This window comes from Cherax quadricarinatus, chromosome 44, assembly GCF_038502225.1.
Source record: "Cherax quadricarinatus isolate ZL_2023a chromosome 44, ASM3850222v1, whole genome shotgun sequence".
NCBI classification, from domain to species: Eukaryota; Metazoa; Arthropoda; class Malacostraca; order Decapoda; family Parastacidae; genus Cherax; species Cherax quadricarinatus.
In genome coordinates, this window is record NC_091335.1 from 12121152 (window position 1) to 12142799 (window position 21648).

General features: G+C 42.2%; 1 protein-coding gene across 1 annotated transcript in view; it reads left to right on the forward strand.

The window, feature by feature from the left end:
- The first annotated feature begins 1859 nt into the window (after positions 1–1859).
- LOC128697469 (sodium- and chloride-dependent GABA transporter ine) overlaps positions 1860–21648 on the forward strand; it is a 61121-nt gene continuing 41332 nt past the window's right edge. Inside the window, exons 1-2 of the mRNA XM_070094101.1 lie at positions 1860–1881; positions 4208–4318. Of these exons, the coding sequence (XP_069950202.1) occupies positions 4284–4318 (35 nt within the window). The 5' untranslated portion in view covers positions 1860–1881; positions 4208–4283. The remainder of the gene's footprint in view (positions 1882–4207; positions 4319–21648) is intronic.

Here is a 21648-nt window from a genome sequence, read left to right on the forward strand (position 1 = left end):
AGGTCCTGGATTAATTTGGATATCACCACTTAAGAGCGCTACAATAAGAGCTGTGTGCCACTGTATTTGTTTGGGTATGCGGTGTTGCCATACCTTGCGGCGATAGTGACATTTACTTTTCTGGTAGGATGGCAACTGTTGGGCTTTTACTGTCCAGGGCGCTGTTACTCCATTCACCTTTTCCAGCCCCCATGACTGATTTCTTTCTTCATGGAATTGAAGAAGAAATATAAATGTAATTATGGCAGCCTGTACCCCCCTAATGCCTGCCATTTTCACTCTTCGCTCTTTTACTCATATACAATAATATTTATTTCTCTTTTCCAGTCCCTAGTACACTTAGTATCTGCTTTAGCAATCACCACTGAATTACTAGTAAAATTTCCTCTGGTCTCAGACCGGGCCGCGGGGGCGTTGACCCCCGGAACTCTCTCCAGGTAAACTCCAGGTAAAACCCTCTTCACTGCTCACTTTTCCCTTAACTTCACAAAACCCTTACAGTTAACCCCTTATTACACACTCCCCTTCCCATCTCACTTCACAGTCTGGCTTCCTCAATTAACTTCTAACTCCTTTCCATTCTGGTAGATCAGAAAGGTTTAATCCATGGTTTTATCCTTCCAAATCCCCCTCAATTCCATTTATCGGGGGTTGTGTGGTGTTGTTGTCTCCTGACCTGTTCTGCTGACTCAGCCATTTTTAAAACACTGAGGGGAGTAACGCCACCTACAACCTGACTTTCCTTGAGTTTATAGATATATTTGGCGTTTTCTGCTATGATTCTCTCACTGTACACTGGTCAGCTGAATATAGGTCAGCTACTAAAACATTAACCTTGGCTGTTTAACTATTCACTTCTTTCCCACGACTGGCACTGAGGGATATCCGACCTATAACCTTGGAGTTTTGTACTGTTGATTTGACGATGTCTCCTGTGTTTCCCTCTCGTTAGCACTGGTACAGGTGATATGATGGTGGTACAGATATGATGCTACTGTCAACAGATGAACGTCAGTAAAGATGAGAATTTCACTTCGCTAGTTGTACGTCTGGCAGTAGCGTGGTGGAGGCCTGGTCTGGGATTGAGTCATGAGAGTAGGCGATGGCTCCTGGAATCAACTGTAGGTAGCCTGCAGGTAATTACAGGAATAATCAGGACGTGGCCTCACAGAGTAGAGCTGGGCACCCCTCAATGTGACGACCCTAGGTGAATCTTGTAAGTCTAATGCGCAGTCACGAGTTGGGTTTGCCGAGTCGAGAGACTGCTTGTCCCCCGCCTCCTAGACTGCTTAGCTTGGCATCACTGATTTCTGGCCATCTGGGTTGTATTAAATCTACTATTAAAGCTACGTATAAAGTTTACCTCCACTTCCTCATCCAGATCCACTTTCAATTAATGCCAGTGTTGCTAGTTAGCTTCGCTAACTATACGCTAGTTGTCATATACAGGACGCAACTAGCGTCACTATGCTAACCTCACTAACTATTTGCTAATTGTTTCACAGCCAGGCGGTAACTAGAGCAGTGATACTATACAGGCTAGTTATTCGCTAGTTCTCAAACCCAAACTCTAGACTAGACTTTTATGACTGTTTTTTGACCGGGCAGAAGACAAACTAACAACAGAGATGAAAGGAAAAGTTTAACAAGGAATTTAATAAAACTCCAAATTTACCCGCATTACCCGGGGACAGAGTTGAGGATTGGGGGAGAGTGAGGGAGGAAAGACGAGTAAGGAAGGTTGTGGGGGTCGGGTGGATGGTGGAGGAGGAAGGTTAGGGTTGGGGAGAGGAGAGAGGTTGGGAGGAGTGGAAAGGATGGAGGAAAGTCAAACCATCAGCGAGGGTAGTCCAGTGTGCCAAGGAACGCGCTGCGTAAGAGGTGTGTGGTGTATAGCCTAGTGTATTATTACATAGCGTAGCCGATTACAGCATAGTATATTTAGTCACAACCTAGTGTACAAGTTACAGAATAGTGTAGCAGCTGTGGTATGTCAAAGAAGTATCCACCTACTTTCCTACTTTGTAATAATTCAGGGAATAATTTTCCCCGTTGTTCGGTCTTGGATCAGGCCTCTTGAATTAGTCTGATCAAACAGGCTATGGGAGCTAGCATAAGGATAATAGTCCAACCTCTCCGACCTCTATTTAAAGCCACCCGAAGCTCTGCTCCCCCCCCCTCCCATCCTTGAAGCTACCTAGGAGTTTGTTCCACTCATTTACAACCCTGTTGCCAAACCAGTACTTTCCTGTATCCTTTCTAATCAGCTTGTTATGTATATTCCCATATTCCTATTTTTCCTTACAGCTCCCCTAATTCTGTGTTTCTCCAGCGTGCAGATTTAGTACCTCCAGCCAATCTTCTTAGGAAATGTTTCTGATACATGGGATCAACTTCATCCTTCTCGGAATATTTTCCAGCGCATTTATGTCCATTCTAAAATAAGGAGCCCAGAACTGAGCAGTGTAATCTATATGAGCCTGGTTTTTCAGGCCTTGATCCACCAGAAGGCCTGTGACACGAGGAAAAATTAAGATAATTTAATAAAAGATTTTGAGTTAGGGTGCTGAAGTCATGGTGCATTGGAATCTGGGGTAAAAGAAAGACGTTGACGAGTGCCTTGCGTGTGCTAGACTGCGGGATCTTGTCACCAGACAGTTATTTGGGTGTTAAAGGAATGAGGAAACACTAAGTCTTCATGGGGTTTAATGGGAGGGAGAGGGTCAGAAGCATGCACTTAGAAACGCTTGGACTTTTTACAACATTGCTGGCGAAACGTTTCCTGAATAAAGATTCACATATGCTGCATAAGTGTCTCAATCTTCAACTTGTCGGTTTTTCAAACCATTCATCACAATTTGAAATTAATGACAGGGTCTGTTCGTCCGTGGTTTAGTCTGCGCATGCTTTATAACAGGATAAAAGAACAATGGAGCACACTAGCAAGTCTATTAGTTCATGCCAAATGGACGCTACGCTCATCCATTAATACCCTTTCATGTATTTAGCCTATTTTGTTAATTGTTTTTACTTGGCAGTTTCTTGTAGTCGTCTATAATTATTACTAAACCAGTAATTTATGATGTACTTTCGAAATCAAAATTTGTTCAGTATTAATCTATTGTTGTGGTCTTTCTTAAATATTAAGATAAGCTTTGTTCGGATTTTAAAATAATCCGAAGGGTTAGTCACCCAGGATAACCCAAGAAAGTCAGTGCGTCATGAGGGACTGTCTGTCTTTATTTCCATTGGGTCCTTTAATCTTGTGCCCCCAGAATACGGCCCACACCAGTCGACTAACACCCAAATACCTGGAAAAATAGACAAAACTGCAGTATAATTCTAACCTTCACTGACTACGTTTTGTTCACACAGTGGGCTTTATCAAGTCACAAACAGATCTACCCGAACAAAGAGTATATCAGTATACATGGGGTGATAAGTCTGTGACGATAAAGCCCACTGTGTGGGCGAAACGTAGTAAATGAAGGATAGCATTATACTTCATTTGTGTCTATTTTTCCATCGTGCCGGTATTTTATACCATTTATCTCCACCCATGTACCTACTTACTGCTAGGTGAATAGGGACAACAGGTGTAAGGAAACCTGTCCAATGTTTCCACCCATGCCTTGACTGAGCCACGTGACATATTCATATCTCTATTTATTTCTGGCCTTTTGTTCTTACATTTCATATACCCACTCATTCTGTTTATGTTGGGTATCATGTAAAAAGTTTCCTTGCATTTACCGTAAGAAAATGTAGTCCATCTAGTTACTTTCCTGCTCTATATTTCTAACTGTCGTAAAGCTTCAGATATTTTTGGTGTCACAGGAGTCCCGTACATAAATCTGTCAAGTAGCGACATGTTTTTTGTACTATTTGTTAGCTCAGGTACAGTGTGCAGGTAAGGACGACTCATGTGTACTGTAGTCCCCCTCCTAATTCGTCAGCATTCTAATGTGGCTTAGACAGTGGGACGTGTGTCTGTGACACTGGAGCCGGCCTTCCCGCAGCACAGCTTCACTATACAGTCATACAGGCTTGCTAGGTGAGGATTGGAAAAATATAGAGTGAGGGTAGGAGTGCAGAGAAGCGTACACTAAGCATTGTGGATTTGTCCAGTTGTGGTCTCACTTCTACACTAACCATAACACAGCTCGCATCGATACGTCACCTCGACACCACCACCTCACTTTCACAGCAAAACAGTTCACCTCACGTCTTCACAACAAAACGGTTCACCCTACGTCTTACCGAGCGCCGCCAGCCACGGGAACATGACGTCTACTCTCACCCTCACTGAGCCCGCCAGGTATGTAATATGAATGCAGGACAGTAGACAGAATTGCAATGATTACAATATAATATTACACAGACAATATTTTTATGTTGATAACAGTTTTGCCAATTTATATAACCCTTGATTCTGGCGAAGGCTCTTGACTGAGAAGATTGAAACTACCCTCTCCTTCCTTGGAGTAAACCGGATCACCTCCCATTCCTAGGTACTGTTTGACTCCCTACGAGTTATTAGTTCTTCATGGCTATAAAATAATTTGTATATAGCCTGTCCAAACGCCATTGTTGCTTTTATTTTGTGTGCTGATTTCTCTGCGCACATCATATTTATCTATACTACGTTTTAACATTAATAAATGCAAAATTACACGAAAGTGAGACGATATTTTATTACGGTAACGGAAAACTGGGAATCACGTAAAAGGGAATATAAAAAACAAAAACCAACCTTCATATGTTAGTTTTATAGTCGCTTTAATGATGGTGTTGAGTCGCGGTAAAGTACGGATGTGTTAACTTATGATATCTAGCCTTCAGACACAGGGTTAAATATTGCTGTAAATTATGTGAGGTAGATGGAAAGGTGTAAACTAGGTCATCATCCTAATTAAAACTGATATTTCGCCTCCCTGTTTTCCACGAAATCGACGCACTCGACATTACACTTGACAACCTACACAAGGATACTGTGTGACCTACCAGGAGATAACGAAGACTGGATAACACCTTAACCAGTCTACTTCCAAAACAGATAAATTCATCATTGGTGTGATACCCCCAGATCATGTGAACACCATGAAGATTACCGAAAGCAGAAAATACCGAGCCATCTGAAGGCAGGACACCATGCCCAGCAATTACCAGGCTCTCAAGTCTCCTGAGCTGCGACCCTCTATCACAAGGAATTCTACTTCATGATAAATTACATTATACCTACACGTACCGCACGAGTATGCATGTACACACATTTCATGAGTACGAGTGTTGGACAATGCGGGATGCGATGGTAGTATTTTCCCCTAGGATTTGAAAATATGTTGGGGCTTTACTCGTGTAGGAGTCGATAAGGGAAAAGGTTCTTAATGTGTATGCCTGTTCTGCAAGTAGGTGTTCACTGTAACAGATACTGAGGGCAAGTGGAAAGAAACAATTATCACCCTTCTGTTTGCTCTGAGGTCATGATGAGAGAGAGTAGTAATGGATTAAATTGTCTATTTGTCGGCTTCCTGTAGACGTTATACCTGAAGGTGTCATCATGTCGGATGAGAGCATCGAGAAATGGTAGGGAGTCCTTCTGTTTCTCTTCCATTGCGAACTGTGTGGAGAGCTCCACTTGGATGAATTGCTTTCCGAAGCTGTGAAGGCTGAAACGTGTGGATACTATGATCAAGACGTCGTCGACGCATCCTAACCACATAATGTGGAAGGGAATGTTATTGTTGAACCGGTGTCTCGAGATGCTCAAGGTAATGGTTGACCACTGACCAGTACTGCGCGAAGAGAACCGTTGGCCAACTCAAACTAGTGCTTATAGAACTTGTCCTCGCATGAAAACAGGTTGAAAGTCACACACAGTTCAACAAGATCGATGAAATCCTGTATAGGTACGGGGCGTTCAGTAGCAATGCAGGTGGCGTTGCGAAGCAAAGTGATTACCTGGTCAATGGAAACTCCAGTAAATAAGGAAGTGACATCCGGGCTGGCAAGCTTATTCTTAATGGTGGTGTTCAGATGTGTGAGGAAATCAAATGTGATGAGTCGAGTGTGCCTAAGAATCGGAAGAAATTTCTTGGTCAGCAATGCCGGAGGTGATGGGACGTAATGTGGGGCGAGTGTGGGCAACCCGTAAGTGTGTGCTGGTCTAGTGTTTGAGGACAGGAGGTAATAAAGTTTCTTTCCTTATGATGTCCTGGAAAGTATCTGATATTCTGCAGAACATTACAGGCCTAGCATCATACAAAAATTTCGTGTGTGTGTGTTGTGTATAATATGAATTATATATATATCGCACGCACACATTCTTAGTATTTTGGTCAGTTTCTAACAAGTGTGGTATCAAATCAAGAGAGTAATACGTATTGTAAAATTATTTATCAGCAGAAACAAACTATAGAAGAGAACCCCATTATTTTGTGACTTCCGATCTTAATTGTCACTAGGTCCAAGACGAACATTATTATTATTAATATTATTATTATTATTATTATTATTATTATTATTATATTGTCGGGGAAGCGCTAAATCTGTAAGGAAATCAGATTCGATTCTTGAAAAAATAAGATAGCTCAAACACCTTGGATCAAGAGATTCCTCACCAGCATGAAGACACCCCTCTTGAAGAGTTACGGACGTGTTACTCATGACAACCGTCCAGTTTGCCTCGTTAATCAAAGGGGGTTGACGCCACACCCAGTTATTGACCATGTAACCATAGGAACGTTTTTTTAGATTTTTCCTCCCTGGAGGAACGAATTTAATGAGCGATGCCATTGATTCCATGTTGAATATACGGCCATAAATACCATGTATATCAGCCCAACTATTGATTAAGCTGTTGACATTGTCGCTTCCATCTTTTGCTATTGCAACAACAGCTCCTGTGGAGAAAGGTACTGTCGTCTGGAATGTGAAATAGAAGCCTCTTAATGTTTCCCACTCCGCAGGAATGCCGGTCTTTTGTCTCGTGGATACTTTAGCTTTACGTAGCTATGTTTTTGTTAATATTTCTTATTTAGACGAGCCTGGCCCATTGCCGGGCTCAGAGGGTGGATAAACTCTCGAAACTCTTCAAAGGTACTGTAATATTTCCTTTTTAAGTCGAGGCCTAATCTGAGACCAGGCTGCGGGGATGATGATTCCGGAACTAATTGACTAACTTGAATATTCCTGTTTCAGAAAACTGCTGTAACAACATCCCACTAAAAAAAGTAATCAGTCACACACTGCGTGTCACAATTTTAGTCAAATGCCACTTCATATATAAATACGTAATTTATTAGGCATTATGCAAACCTCCACACTCGGGTGGTAAAGTCTTAGTATTAATGACCCATTAATAGTTTTGCATATTTATTCTGTATTTTTAAATTGTATTTTATAAATACATGTAATAACATCAAAGTGACAGGAAATAAAAGTAAATACAAATGCACTCGTGAAAGAGTTTTGATAAGTGTCTAATTTTACCCAAAATACACTTTAACACTATAGTTTATACATAATCTAGCGTGTAAACAGTTTAATGGTCTACCATGGACACAGTTGTCATCCAGTTTTCATTTCCATTTTGTGGACGAGTTATGTATTATGCACAAATAACCTACATATTCGAGAATGAAATTTACGACGGCGTTTTAGTCCGACTTGAACCATTAACTAGTCACACGAGTTTTGCATTTTTTCAGCCACGGTATGGTGACTTGTATTTATATTTATAGTGTATAATTAATTGTATCAAGTCTTATAGATCGCAAGATTGAGTTTTAGATACATACATCAACTGCATTTAATCAATATTAAGATAGTTTGTTTAAAAAGTTAATTTCGGGGAAAAGTCAAATCTGTTGTAGCCCAGTCAATGGACCCATTACGTGTCTGTAATGCATTGAATACAACCCACAGGATGTGTATAATGTGCATAATAAAGTAAGAGGGGCCCACATATATGCGAACCTTTCTTTTCGGTGTTCTACATTTTCGTTGGCTTAAAATTAAGCCATTGTTTATTATGTTCCATCCGCCGGCGATTGTCACCGAAAATGTGGAACACGAAAAATAGATGCAGTATATGCGGGGCATTTCTGTATTCTTAAAACTTATGCAATGTTTATTAAGTTTATAAAATGGGACCCGGTTTTCTGTTCGATTTAAAACTCACGCATTTTATTTAGGCTTTGGGTACATGAATTTTTTTTACAGTGGTCTTGAGGACACAGATGTGATGGGCACATAAAAGATACATGACGTAGAATTAAGATAACTCGGTAAAGTCAAACAGTGACTTTCATTTCTATTGTATTTATTGGTGTTATTGTGCGTTATAATTGATTAAATTTAGCTAATTGATGTAGGTCAAACCTAACCTAGTCATATACACTAAGGGATATATATATATATATATATATATATATATATATATATATATATATATATATATACATATATATATATACATATATTTATATACATATATATATATATTATATATATATATATATATATATATATATATATATATATATATATATATATATATATATGTGTGTGTGTGTGTGTGTGTGTGTGTGTGTGTGTGTGTGTGTGTGTGTGTGTGTGTGTGTGTCGTGCCGAATATGTAAAACTGGTCAATTAGCAAGAACTCATTTAAAATTAATTCCTTTCTAAAATTTTCTCATGCGTTTAAAGATATATTTTTTCCCATTAATGTTGATGTAAAAATTTATAATTTTGCACCAAAAGGAACTTAGAAAACTTACCTAACCTTATTATAACAAGCGCAATTTATTTTAGCCTAACCCAACTTAATATATTTTAGATTTGTTTACAATAATTTAATACTAAACAAACACAGTGAAATATATTTTTTTCGTTAGGTTCAGAATGATTTTGGCGAAATTATTGCATACACAAATTTTCACTTGTCCTATATGGTAAGTTGAGCGTTACTATTTAAACCAAGATCGCAAGTTCTGCCTATTCGGCACGACATATATATATATATATATATATATATATATATATATATATATATATATATATATATATATATATATATATATATATATATATATATATATATATATATATATATATATATATATATATATATTTGGCTTAAGCAGGCGTAATTTTTTTAACGTTAGCAATAGAAGGACAGGTTGAGACCAGGATTGAGTTAAAATCTAACACCAGACTTGTGATGTACATATATCATCGTGTAGTGTGAACACGGTGGGTGGTTTTTCTGTGACGGGTGTCTGTAACGGATGGGTGTCTGACCGTGACGGGTATCCGGGTCGATACGTGACGTAGGTTGGTGTAGGGGTGGTAGGTGCAGATCACTAGTGTGCTTGTGGCTGAGGCATGGAGAGCCACAGGGAAGAAACTCTCCTGCAAGTGGGTGAGCCCCTGCTCCACCACTCTCGGTGTGTATATGTTAGGTTAGGTAAGATTCGTCAGGAAACAGGACAAGTGTTTCCTGACGTTGGTCTCAGTCATATGATGACTCGGAGTTGGAGCTTTTGGTCATCTGACCGAGGCCTTCCGCTGGCTTACCCGTCCACCCATTTAAAAATTATGGTTATGATTGAAACCATTTTTTTTTTACTATTTTTTTTGGTGTGTGTGTGTATATGCACTCCTCGGGATTTTATATTACATAGCCTAAGCAGCATTTTTTCTTGTACGTTTTCTCTGTAGTTTTCATCCTTTGTGTGTAATTTCCTCACCTTTCTAGTTTCCATGCTGTTCTAATTTTCCCTCCACCTGTTTTAATTTCAGTGTTTTATAATTTTTGCACAGCTTTAATTTCTATGCAATGTTTTTTTATATATACATATTTTCTCCATTGCTTTGATTTCTGTACAATAACTTGAGAATGTCTCTTCACTTCGATTTGAAATTTTCTCTACTTGTGGACCGTAAAATATGGCAGCATAGCATCTTTTTGGTCAATTTTCAGCCCATTTTCCGAGATCAGTCAGATAAGTAATATCCCTCCTATATACTGTGTTACCTCGAAGGTGGGGGGGGGGGTGATTTGATGCCGATGAAGAGCTCTTGGTCCAAGATATTGGAGTTACTCTTACCTTTAAAGAATCACCCCTGATTGCCTCACATTCCCGAGGCGCTGTATAACCCCTACAGGTTTATCGCTCCCCCACGAATTAAATAATTTGCTTTTTGAACACTGGCTTTCATCTGTTGAGAGAGGATGTGCATCACGACTTTAAAAACTTGTATAATCTCCCCTCCCCCCTTTTTTTAGGGAGGGGAGTTATCGTCGGGCGGATATATCAAGATGGGCATTAATGTGTCTAGGTTATTTATACTAGGAATACAGTAGGTGACAGGTTTGGCTGGTTTCTGTTACAGTGGAGGGTGGTAGTAGAATGCGACTTCATGACGGGAGTGTCGTCTAGAACATGTATAATAGTTGTGGCAGTGCTGGCATTGTTGTGCAACAGTCTCAAAAACTGTTTTGGCCGAGTAGGCAAGGTGCAGCCCATAAATGATGCCTGGTCAGGTCCCTACTGGCAGAGAAGGGTTATTGGTGCGTAGCTGCTTCATTCCATGAGTCAGGGGAGGTGCCTTGATGCCAAGCTGTTGGTGCCCGCCTTCCACAGTCCAACGTATGCACCATAACCTGGCTGATCAGGAACTGATTTGAGAAATTTGTCGGGTACCTACTTAAAGACAGCTAGGGGTTTGTCCGTACTCAAGTGTACATAGGTACATGCATGTATTTCGCACATACAAATGTACATGTGTAGGTATTTTTATATTTTGATGCATTACAGTTTTATGACTGCCCTGCACTATTCCTTTTGTTCACATTGAGGTAGAGGGGGCTGGGCTTATAGGATACCGGTGTACTTTTCTCGGATCGCGCAGATACTGAAATACATATAGTTATTACATTCAAGGAAGAGGGGAGTTAAACTCGGAGGGCAACAAAACCAGTGAAGAGCAGGGGCGCCGTGGGCACAGTGAGAACATTGTATCAACATCTGTGGGCCCGGACTATTCATCATTACTAAAGGATATAAAAAACACTGCAGGAACAAGTGTAGAAGTCTTCAAGAGGATATTAGACATCTACTTCCACCAAGTGCCAGAACAACCAGGCTGTGCTGGATATGTGAGCCAGCGGGGCGGTTGATCAGGTAAACACCAGACAAGCCTGGCCCAGGGCCGGGCGGCGGGAGTAGGAAAAGTCATGAAACTCTTCAAAGGTATATCAGAGGTGTTGTACAGTGCTTAGATGAGGCGGTGGCAGTCAGGTTAGATCCAAGGAAAGGAAGGTCAGCTCCAGTTTCATGGATCAAGAGTCCTTCACTGGCGTCAAGGAACCTCACTTGAGGGTAATAATATTAAGTGAACTGGAGACATTGTTGAGCTTACTGCTCGGGCACTTTAAGAATGTTCTTGGAAGCGAGTTAGTCGTTCTTGAGAGAGAGAGAGAGAGAGAGAGAGAGAGAGAGAGAGAGAGAGAGAGAGAGAGAGAGAGATAGAGATAGAGAGAGAGAGAGAGAGAGAGAGAGAGAGAGAGAGAGAGAGAGAGAGAGAGAGAGAGAGAGAGAGAGAGAGAGAGAGAGAGAGAGAGAGAGATTGTATGAGAAAGATATTTTTTATTTAGCAAGGTTGGATATATCAGCAATGTACTGTCCCCCTGTTCTGTATGATAGTGGAACAAAAACTAGCTGTGTTTCCCTGTCACATTCCATAACGCAGGAGAGAGCATGAGAACCAGGGAGAATAAGGATCGGTGGAGGGTTTTATGGTGGAGAAAGGTGGGGTTATGAGTGGGGCGCGTGCGTGAGGCTGGGAGGCTGTGGTAAACTTTGGGTAGTGAGAACACGTGAAACTACCACCACCAGCTACTGTTGTTGTGGTGAGTAGTACAGCCACCTGTTAGCCACACCCTGGCGACCACCAGCTACTGTTGTGGCGAGTAATACCGCCACCTGTTAGCTACACTCTGGCGACCACCAGCTGCTTCTGTTGTAGTGAGTAGTATAGCTACCTGTTAGCTACACCCTGGCGACCACCACCAGTTGCTGTGGTGAGAATATAGCCACCTGTTAGCCACACCTGGGTGACCACCAGCTACTGCTGTTGTTGTGAATGGTACAGCCAGCTGTTAGCCACACCCTGGCGACCACCAGCTGCTGTCGTGAGTAGTATAGCCACCTGTTAGCCACACCCAGGCGACCAGTACCAGTTGCTGTGGTGAGCCACACCCTGGCGACCATTGGCTGCTGTGGTTAGCATAGCCATCTGTTAGCCACACCTGGCGAACACGACCACTCCACCTTTTTAAGCCACACCTTGGGGAGGGGTAAGCAGTAGTTATGTTAGGTTGCTGCAGTGTTATTGCTTCAGTTTGATCATTGCCTCATCGAAGGTATTCAATGGCTCGGTTGGTAGCTCATTCAACACACATAATGTGGGTTCTTGGTTCGATCTCCGGCATGGGTAGGAACGTTCGGGCATGTTTCCTTACACCTGCTGCCGCTGTTCACCAAGCAGTAAGTAGGTACCTGGGTGTTGACTATTTTGGGTCGCATCCTTGGAGTTGGTAGTATATCTTAGGACTGCGCTTTGAAATGAGCTGAGGGAGAATATCAGCTTTTAGTCTGTAAAATTGATCTGTATATAAAAAAGTAGAGGGTAAACAAGCCACAGAACGGTTAGGGTATGAACCCATGGCGAGTGAGTTTTACGACTCCCTCGCCATGGGTTCAAACACCACCCGTTCCGTGGTTTGCAATCATGTTAGTACGATTTCGTGAGTCAAGTAGAGGGTATTTTGTGAGGATGGGCACTAGCGTCTTGAGGTTCTTTACAGCTTAGCAACACCAGTGCGGCTACAGTCTTGGCGGGGTGACTTGACAGTTTACTAGGTAATGCATCAGCTGCTGTTGTTGTTCCTCGTGGGCAGTATCATTTATCGCCTTCGTCGTGAGAAGGTTTAGCCGAAATCGATGGACGGCCGTATGTTCGTGACATTTCTGTGGGTGAATGGAGGTGCAGAGATATACGAACGAAGTGGAAGTAATATAATAGTAGCAGTGATTACATTAGCGTGACCAGTGCTAATACAGTCAGCAAATTGATCTCCAATAGCAAACTCCCACTCATATTTGTGACCACAACCACTTCATTATTTCCACATCTTTGGAGTCCCTTATATGTAAGTCGTCGTTGCCATTTCTTTGTATTTGATAAAGCCTTCCTGGTGGGCGAAACTTTTCTCAAAATAAGGTACCTAGGTATTGCACATATCTTGTTTATGAACACCTCTCCTCCTTCCTCCTTGATTCGCCGGTACTCTCCCGGCCCGGGTCTTTTCCAGATGGTGACTCGGCCTTGGCTCCCTGTCCTGGGAGTTCGTGAGACCTACGTCTCCCATGGGAAGAGGTACAAGTACCTCCTCATCCTCTGGAACCAACCATCCCCAGGCCTAGCCCCATTCCCCGCCCTCACGGGCTCGTAGGGCAAAACTAGGTCTGCCATCTTCCCCGCCCCAGGAGGGCTTGTGGGGATGGCAGTCTTGTGAGTCACAGGTGGTAGCAAACTCTGGCTCTGCTATCTTCCCCGCACAAGAAGGGCTCGTGGGAGTGGCGTCTGACTCATTTTTTTATGTATCAACACCAACGAAGGTTCCAGAATGTTGATGAATTCATTGTCTATCCCTCAGAATCATTATTATATTATGGAGTCCTAGTTACAAATCCACAGCATCGTTGTCTGTGATGATAACCTTGCATCGCTGCCTATGATGATAACCTTGCATCACTGCCCATGATGATAACCTTGCATCGCTGCCTATGATGATAACCTTGCATCACTGCCCATGATGATAACCTTGCATCGCTGCCTATGATGATAACCTTGCATCACTGCCTATGATGATAACCTTGCATCACTGCCTATGATGATAACCTTGCATCACTGCCTATGATGATAACCTTGCATCGCTGCCTATGATGATAACCTTGCATCGCTGCCTATGATGATAACCTTGCATCACTGCCTATGATGATAACCTTGCATCGCTGCCTATGATGATAACCTTGCATCGCTGCCTATGATGATAACCTTGCATCGCTGCCTATGATGATAACCTTGCATCACTGCCTATGATGATAACCTTGCATCGCTGCCTATGATGATAACCTTGCATCGATGCCTATGATGATAACCTTGCATCACTGCATATAATAACCGTGCATCACTGCCCATGATGATAACCGTGCATCACTGCCCATGATGATAACCTTGCATCGCTGCCTATGATGATAACCTTGCATCACTGCATATGATGATAACCTTGCATCACTGCATATAATAACCGTGCATCACTGCATATAATAACCGTGCATCACTGCCCATGATGATAACCGTGCATCACTGCCCATGATGATAACCGTGCATCACTGCCCATGATGATAACCGTGCATCACTGCCCATGATGATAACCGTGCATCACTGCCCATGATAATAACCGTGCATCACTGCCCATGATGATAACCGTGCATCACTGCCCATGATGATAACCGTGCATCACTGCCCATGATGATAACCGTGCATCACTGCCCATGATGATAACCGTGCATCGCTGCCTATGATGATAACCTTGCATCTCTGCATATGATAACCTTGCATCACTGCCCATGATGATAACCGTGCATCACTGCCCATGATGATAACCGTGCATCACTGCCCATGATGATAACCGTGCATCACTGCTCATGATTGTAGATGAATGGTTCAAAGAACCGACACGTTGTTAAATTAGACACATGTGCAACTTTTGGGTATCTTTATTGATACCCAAGAGTTGCACATGTGTCTAATTTAACACTGCTCATGATGATAACCTTGCCTCACTGCCCATGATGACAATCTTGCATCACTGCCTATGATCATAACCGTGCATCACTGCTGATGATGATAACCTTGCCTCACTGCCAGTGATGATAACTGTGCATCACTGCCCATGATGGTAACCGTGCATCACTGCCCATGATGATAACCTTGCATCGCTGTGCTCAGGGTTAACATCTGGTTATCTTTATAAACATATCTGCTTGCCCCAGTCTACTGAATGTTATTGCGTTGGAAGTAACGCTAAATCAAGTCAGTGTGGTTCACACCCTGCTGCTGCTGCTGACACTACGCATCCAGGACTTCCTCTAAATGTACGTATACCTATTGATGGTTCCTGGGTTCATCGTGCCCCGCGGCCAAGTTCCCAACCAAACTTTGCTTGCTGGTGTGATTACTCAGGCTGTTGGTGTCAGTAGAACGAAGTCCACCGTAATTACCACATTCAGGCTGGCCGGGAACTCTATACCTGGAGTATACTCGAAGAAAGTTTCGGGGGTCAACGCCCCCGCGGCTCGGTTGGAGAAATTAAGTAAATCGTAGTCATGCTTAGTGTTAACAAACTGCATGTTCTTTGAAGGACTCCTAACTAATATGCTGTTTCAACACGGCTAAAATACGGCAGCAAATCTCCTTCCACGAAGCCAGAGCAAAATTACACAAATAGTGCATTTTAGCACATTAATATTAAGCTGAAATGTAACAACAAGGAAACTGAAATATATTAGCCAAAAACAAAACTACATCTTATGACCTTACGCTCTCTGTATCTTTTTGTTGCAACAACTCAAGTTTTCTCTGACATATTGTGTCACTTCACCAATCAAAATAATAAGAGTGTATTTTAACTCTCTGAGTTGTTCGTGAGTGAGGTTTTTGTTCCCAGCTTGGCCTCGTCTGCCGTTTCTGTTCTCAGGTCTCTGCTCTCATCGTATCTACTTTTAAAATTATGTTTGGCGTTTACCGTTACTACTTCCACATCTGGTTCATTCCACTTCTTTAGTAACCTAAAATTGAAAATAATGCTTCGTAACATCCCTATGTCCAAACTGGCTGTGACGTTACTTAGAAATTTGACCGAAGGTGGTGAAGGAAGTTTTCTGTGCTTGGTTGGTGTTGTATCATTGTAGAACCCTAAACCATCCATCATGTGTAAGGCACAACACTGGGAATCTTGCCAGCACAGTAAGTACATACGAAAAGGAGTAAAAGCAGGAGTATAACAGGAGTATAGCAGGCGGCTACTAGGACACTCTCCAGACTACCTTTCTCTCTTCCTTGTTTACATGTTGACCCTTATGGCTTTAGCGCTGAGTCATGATTATAACAATAATAATAATTAAGCCTCTGCATATTATTATATTTGACGATGTGACGTTGCATGTTGACAATTTTTAATGTAAATACAGGCAAGATAATATTTTATCGCTTCTTAAGCAGTGTGATATATATATATATATATATATATATATATATATATATATATATATATATATATATATATATATATATATATATATATATATATATATATATATATATATATATATATATATATATATATATATATATATATATATATATCTTAAATAGCAACCCTCTTCTTGCCGAATAAAGGAAGCGAAAATTTGTGTCTGCAATAATTTCGCAAAAATCATTCTGAGCCTAACGATAAAAATATATTTCATTGTGTTTGTTTATTATTATTGTAAATTTATCTAAAATATATTTAGTTGTATTAGGCTAAATTAAATTGTGCTTGTTATAATAAGGTTAGGTAAGTTTTCTAAAGTTTTTTTGGTACAAAATTATTAATGTTTACATTAACATAAATGATAAAAAATATATCTTTAAACGTATAAGAGAAAATTTTAAAAAGGACTTAATTTAAAACGAGTTCTTGTTAATACATATTTATTAACACGAAAGCAAAAGACTGGGCGAGCGATACAACATATCCCCAGTGAAAAGTAGGGCGCTATTACTACATTAAGAAAAAACAATAAGTGTCCGGGGCCCAAGATTGTTCAACAGCCTCCCACCAGTCATGAGGGAAATTACCAATAGACCCTTGGCTGCCTTCAAGAGGGAGCTGGACAGATACCTGAAGTTAGTGCCGGATCGGCCAGGCTGTGATTCGTACATTGGACTACGTGCGGCTAGCAGTAACAGCCTGGTTGCTCAGGCCCTGATGAACCGGAAGGCCTGGTCATGGACCGGACCACGGGGGCGTTGATCCCTGGAATATTCTCCAAGTAGACTTCTGGTATCGGCCATTTCCCACCAGTGCAGGGTGACCAGGAAAAGAAGCACTGTCATCATCATTCACTCCTTCACTGTCTTGCCAGAGGCGTGCCAACACTACACTTAAAATACTGCAAATATCAACACCCCTCCTTCAGAGTGCTGGCACTGTACTTCCCACCTCCAGGACTTCAAGTCCGGCTAACTGGTTTCCCCAAATCCCTTCATAAATGTTACTTTGTTCACGTCAGGTCATAAAAACCATTCGTCTCCACTCGCTCCTAACATGCAAACTTGCTGGAAGTCCAAGCCCCCCGCACACAAAACCTCCTTTACCCCGCACCCTCCAACCCTTCCTAGGACGACCCCTACCCCGCCTGCCTTCCACTACAGATTTATATGTCCTCCAAGACATTCTATTTTGTTCCATCCTTTAAATGTCCAAACCATCTCAGCAACCCTTCCTCTGCACTCTGGATAATACTTTTGGAAACCCCTCTGCAAGCTACGGATTCTCTACATTATATTCACACTGCACATTGCCCTCAGTCACGACATCTCCACTGCCTCCAGCCTTCTTGTTTCAACGTTCACCACCCATGCTTCACACGCATATAAGAGCGTCGGGTAAACGATGATAATAGGGGACCTTTAATTGAATTACGTATGGAAAGAGGTTTGGTAATAGGTAATGCTTCCCAGCATACATAAGGGGGATTACCAATAGGCCCCTGGCTGTCTTCAAGAAGGCACTGGACAGGCACCTAAAATCAGTACCTGATCAGCCGAGCTGTGGTTCATATATCAGTTTGCGTGTGGCCAGCAATAACAGCCTGGTTGATCAGACCCTGATCCACGACGAGGCCTGGTCTCAGACCGGGCTGCGGGGGCGTTGACCCCGAAGCCCTCTCCAGGTAATAGGTAATAATTATTTTAGGGAAACAAAGGATAAATACTTGTACGAGATAAGATGTTGAGCGTAATTACTGATTTGCTAACTATGCATATAATAGTAGATAAAAGGTTGATGAGTAGTCATGGGGATGTACAACCTTTTTAGAGGGACGATAGATATTTCAGATCATTATCTAATGTAAGTACAATGTGAGTAAGAGGTAGATGGAGTGCAAGGAGAATGTCATCAGTTGGTAAGAGAGAAAAAAGTGAATGAACTAAAGGAGACGGAGGAACATTACTCACCTATTTGGAGAAAAGTGGATCAGAGATAATGAGGTGGAAGAGATGTGGGGCACATCTAAGTGGGCAAAGCTAGAGTAAGTTACAGAAGTTTATGGATTTCGGAGGGTGGTTGCGGGAGGAAAGATGAATGAGGTACAGGGAGTGGTAAGGGGGGGGGGGAGTTGTCTTCCGAGAGGTTCTTATAATGTAGAAGTGAAATAGTATAGAGTATAAGGGAAGAAAACTGGAAAGAGTCGTGAGGGAGTGCAAAAGGAGAGCCAATAAGAGAATGGGTAAGGTTCTATAAGCAAATTTTGCAGAGAATAAGAAACAGTTTTAGAGGGAGAGTAATAAGTTGAAAAAGCCTGGGTAACAAATGAGCTTGGCAGCCAAGAGTTTTGATGTGGATAGCGAGGCTTAGGTTAGGGTATGTAAGCCTTAGACAGGGATGTGTGATATTACCACGGTTGTTTAACATACATATATATGAGGTTGTAAAAGAAGTAAATGCTAGGGTGTTGAGGAGAAGTGTAGCATTAAAAAATAATGATTTTGATAAGAAGTGGGAGTTGTCACAGTTTCTTTTTACCGATGACACACCTCTACTGGGAGATTCTGAAGAAAGGCTACAAAGGCTGGTGGAGGAATTTGGGAGAGTATGTAAAAAAAATGAAAGTGAACATAGAAAAGAGCAAGATGATGAGAGCAATAGGAGTATACGTAATACAAAATTAGATATCAGACTGGAGGGAGAGAGAATGGAGGAAGTGAATTTATTCAGATACTTGGGAAGGGACTTGTCGGTAGATGGGTCTGTAAAAGACAAGGTGAACCAAAATATAGATAGGGAAAAGAATAGGTGGTGTTTTGAAGCAGATGTCTGTGGAAAGAATGAAGTTTATTTATGGAGCCAAAACGGGTAATGTAGCAGAGTATAGTAATACCAACACTTTTATGTGAATGTGAGGCAGGGACTTTAAATGTTGCACCAAACAGGAGGCTGGAGACAGTGGAGAAGTCATGTTGAGATCAATGTGTGGTGTGAATATCATGAATAGATTTCGGAGTGTGGAAATTAGAAGATGGAGTGGAAGTATCAAAGGTATAAATCAGAGGGCTGACAAGGGGTTAAGATAGTTTGGGCATTTACAGAGGATGAATCAGAATAGGATGATCGGGAGATTATATAAATCCGAGGTGGAAGGAAGAGGGGGTAGGGGTTATCTTAAGAAAGGTTGGAGTGAGGGGGTAAAAGAGGTTTTGAGTGCTGGGGGTTTGAACATCTGAGCATGTTAGATTGAAGCACCTGGAATAAAGTGATTTTTTAATGCTTGACGTATTGTTGGAAAGGATTAAAGGAAACTGGTTAGCTGGACTTGATTCCTGAGGGTGGGGAAGACACTGCATTTTGACGGAGTGGGGATGCTGCAATCCCGGAGCCCGGCCTTTGGCCAAGCTCGTCTGGAAGACAGCCATTTAATAAATGATGGTAAATGTGTATTTTTTTTTTTAGGTCACCCTACCTTGGTGGGAGACCTCTGATGAGGTGTGTGTATGTGTGTTTGTTTGTTTTGGTGCCACAAAGTGTAATGCACTCTGATCAGTGAGAGGAAAATTTAACATGAAAGAAAAATGCGGGAGAATGATGGTCTGTATATTTCAAGCTGCAGGTGAGGTCTTCTTCAGCAGGCATAAAGGAATGAGGCCAGAGACCGTGCGGAGCATCTTGACCTCGTGGTGTCCGACATTATATTATGCTTGGCTACCCTTTTTAGGGACGTGAAAGTATACAGATAACCTCTCATATTAGCTTGTCTCGAGTCATCTGTACAACCTCATTTTCCTAAAAATATGAAATGTCATCAGGCACTACAAGGACCCAAGAAACTGTGCCCCCTCTCTCTCTACCCCTGTAAGTACATGGCTCCTCCCTCCCTCCCTCTCTCTCTCTCTCTCTCTCTCTCTCTCTCTCTCTCTCTCTCTCTCTCTCTCTCTCTCTCTCTCTCTCTCTCTCTCTCTCTCTCTCTCTCTCTCTCTCTCTCATTCTTTGTATCTACTGAAAAATACCTTAGCTGAAGGTAGAAATATGTAGACTGCCATTTTAACGCATTTTTGTTTTCATTGGTCAGTATGCATTACACTTCGTGGCACCAAGAACACACACACACAGGGAAAGAAACGAGAGAGAGGGGTGGGTTGATTGCATTTTCCTAGACTGCAGGAAGGCCTTTGACACAGTTCCCCACAAGAGATTAGTGCAGAAGCTGGAGGATCAGGCGCATATAACAGGGAGGGCACTGCAATGGATCAGGGAATACCTGACAGGGAGGCAACAACGAGTCATGGTACGTGAAGAGGTATCACAGTGGACGCCTGTGACGAGCGGGGTCCCATAGGGGTCAGTTCTAGGACCAGTGCTATTTTTGATATATGCGAACGACATGATGGAAGGAATAGACTCTGAAGTGTCCCTATTCGCAGATGATGTGAAGCTGATGAGAAGAATTAAATCGGATGAGGATGAGGCAGGACTGCAAAGAGACCTGGACAGGCTGGACATGTGGTCCAGAAACTGGCTTCTCGAATTCAACCCTGCCAAATGCAAAGTCATGAAGATTGGGGAGGGGCAAAGAAGACCGCAGACAGAGTATAGGCTAGGTGGACAAAGACTACAGACCTCACTCAGGGAGAAAGACCTTGGGGTGACCATAACACCGAGCACATCACCGGAGGCACACATCAACCAAATAACTGCTGCAGCATACGGTCGCCTGGCAAACCTGAGAATAGCGTTCCGATACCTTAATAAGGAATCGTTCAAGACACTGTACACTGTATGTTAGGCCCATACTGGAGTATGCAGCACCAGTCTGGAACCCACCTGGTCAAGCACGTTAAGAAGTTAGAGAAAGTACAAAGGTTTGTAACACGGCTAGTCCCAGAGCTCAGGGGAATGTCGTACGAGGAAACGTTGAGGGAAATCGGGCTGACGACACTGGAGGACAGAAGGGTCAAGGGAGATATGATAACGACATACAAGATACTGCGGGGAATAGACAAGGTGGACAGAGATAGGATGTTCCAGAGAGGGGACACAGAAACAAGGGGTCACAACTGGAAGCTGAAGACAGACGAGTCACAGGGACGTGAGGAAGTATTTCTTCAGTCATAGAGTCGTCAAGAAGTGGAATAGCCTAGCAAGTGAAGTAGTGGAGGCAGGAACCATACATAGTTTTAAGAAGAGGTATGATACAGCTCAGGAAGCAGAGAGGGAGAGGACCTAGTAGCGATCAGTGAAGAGGCGGGGCC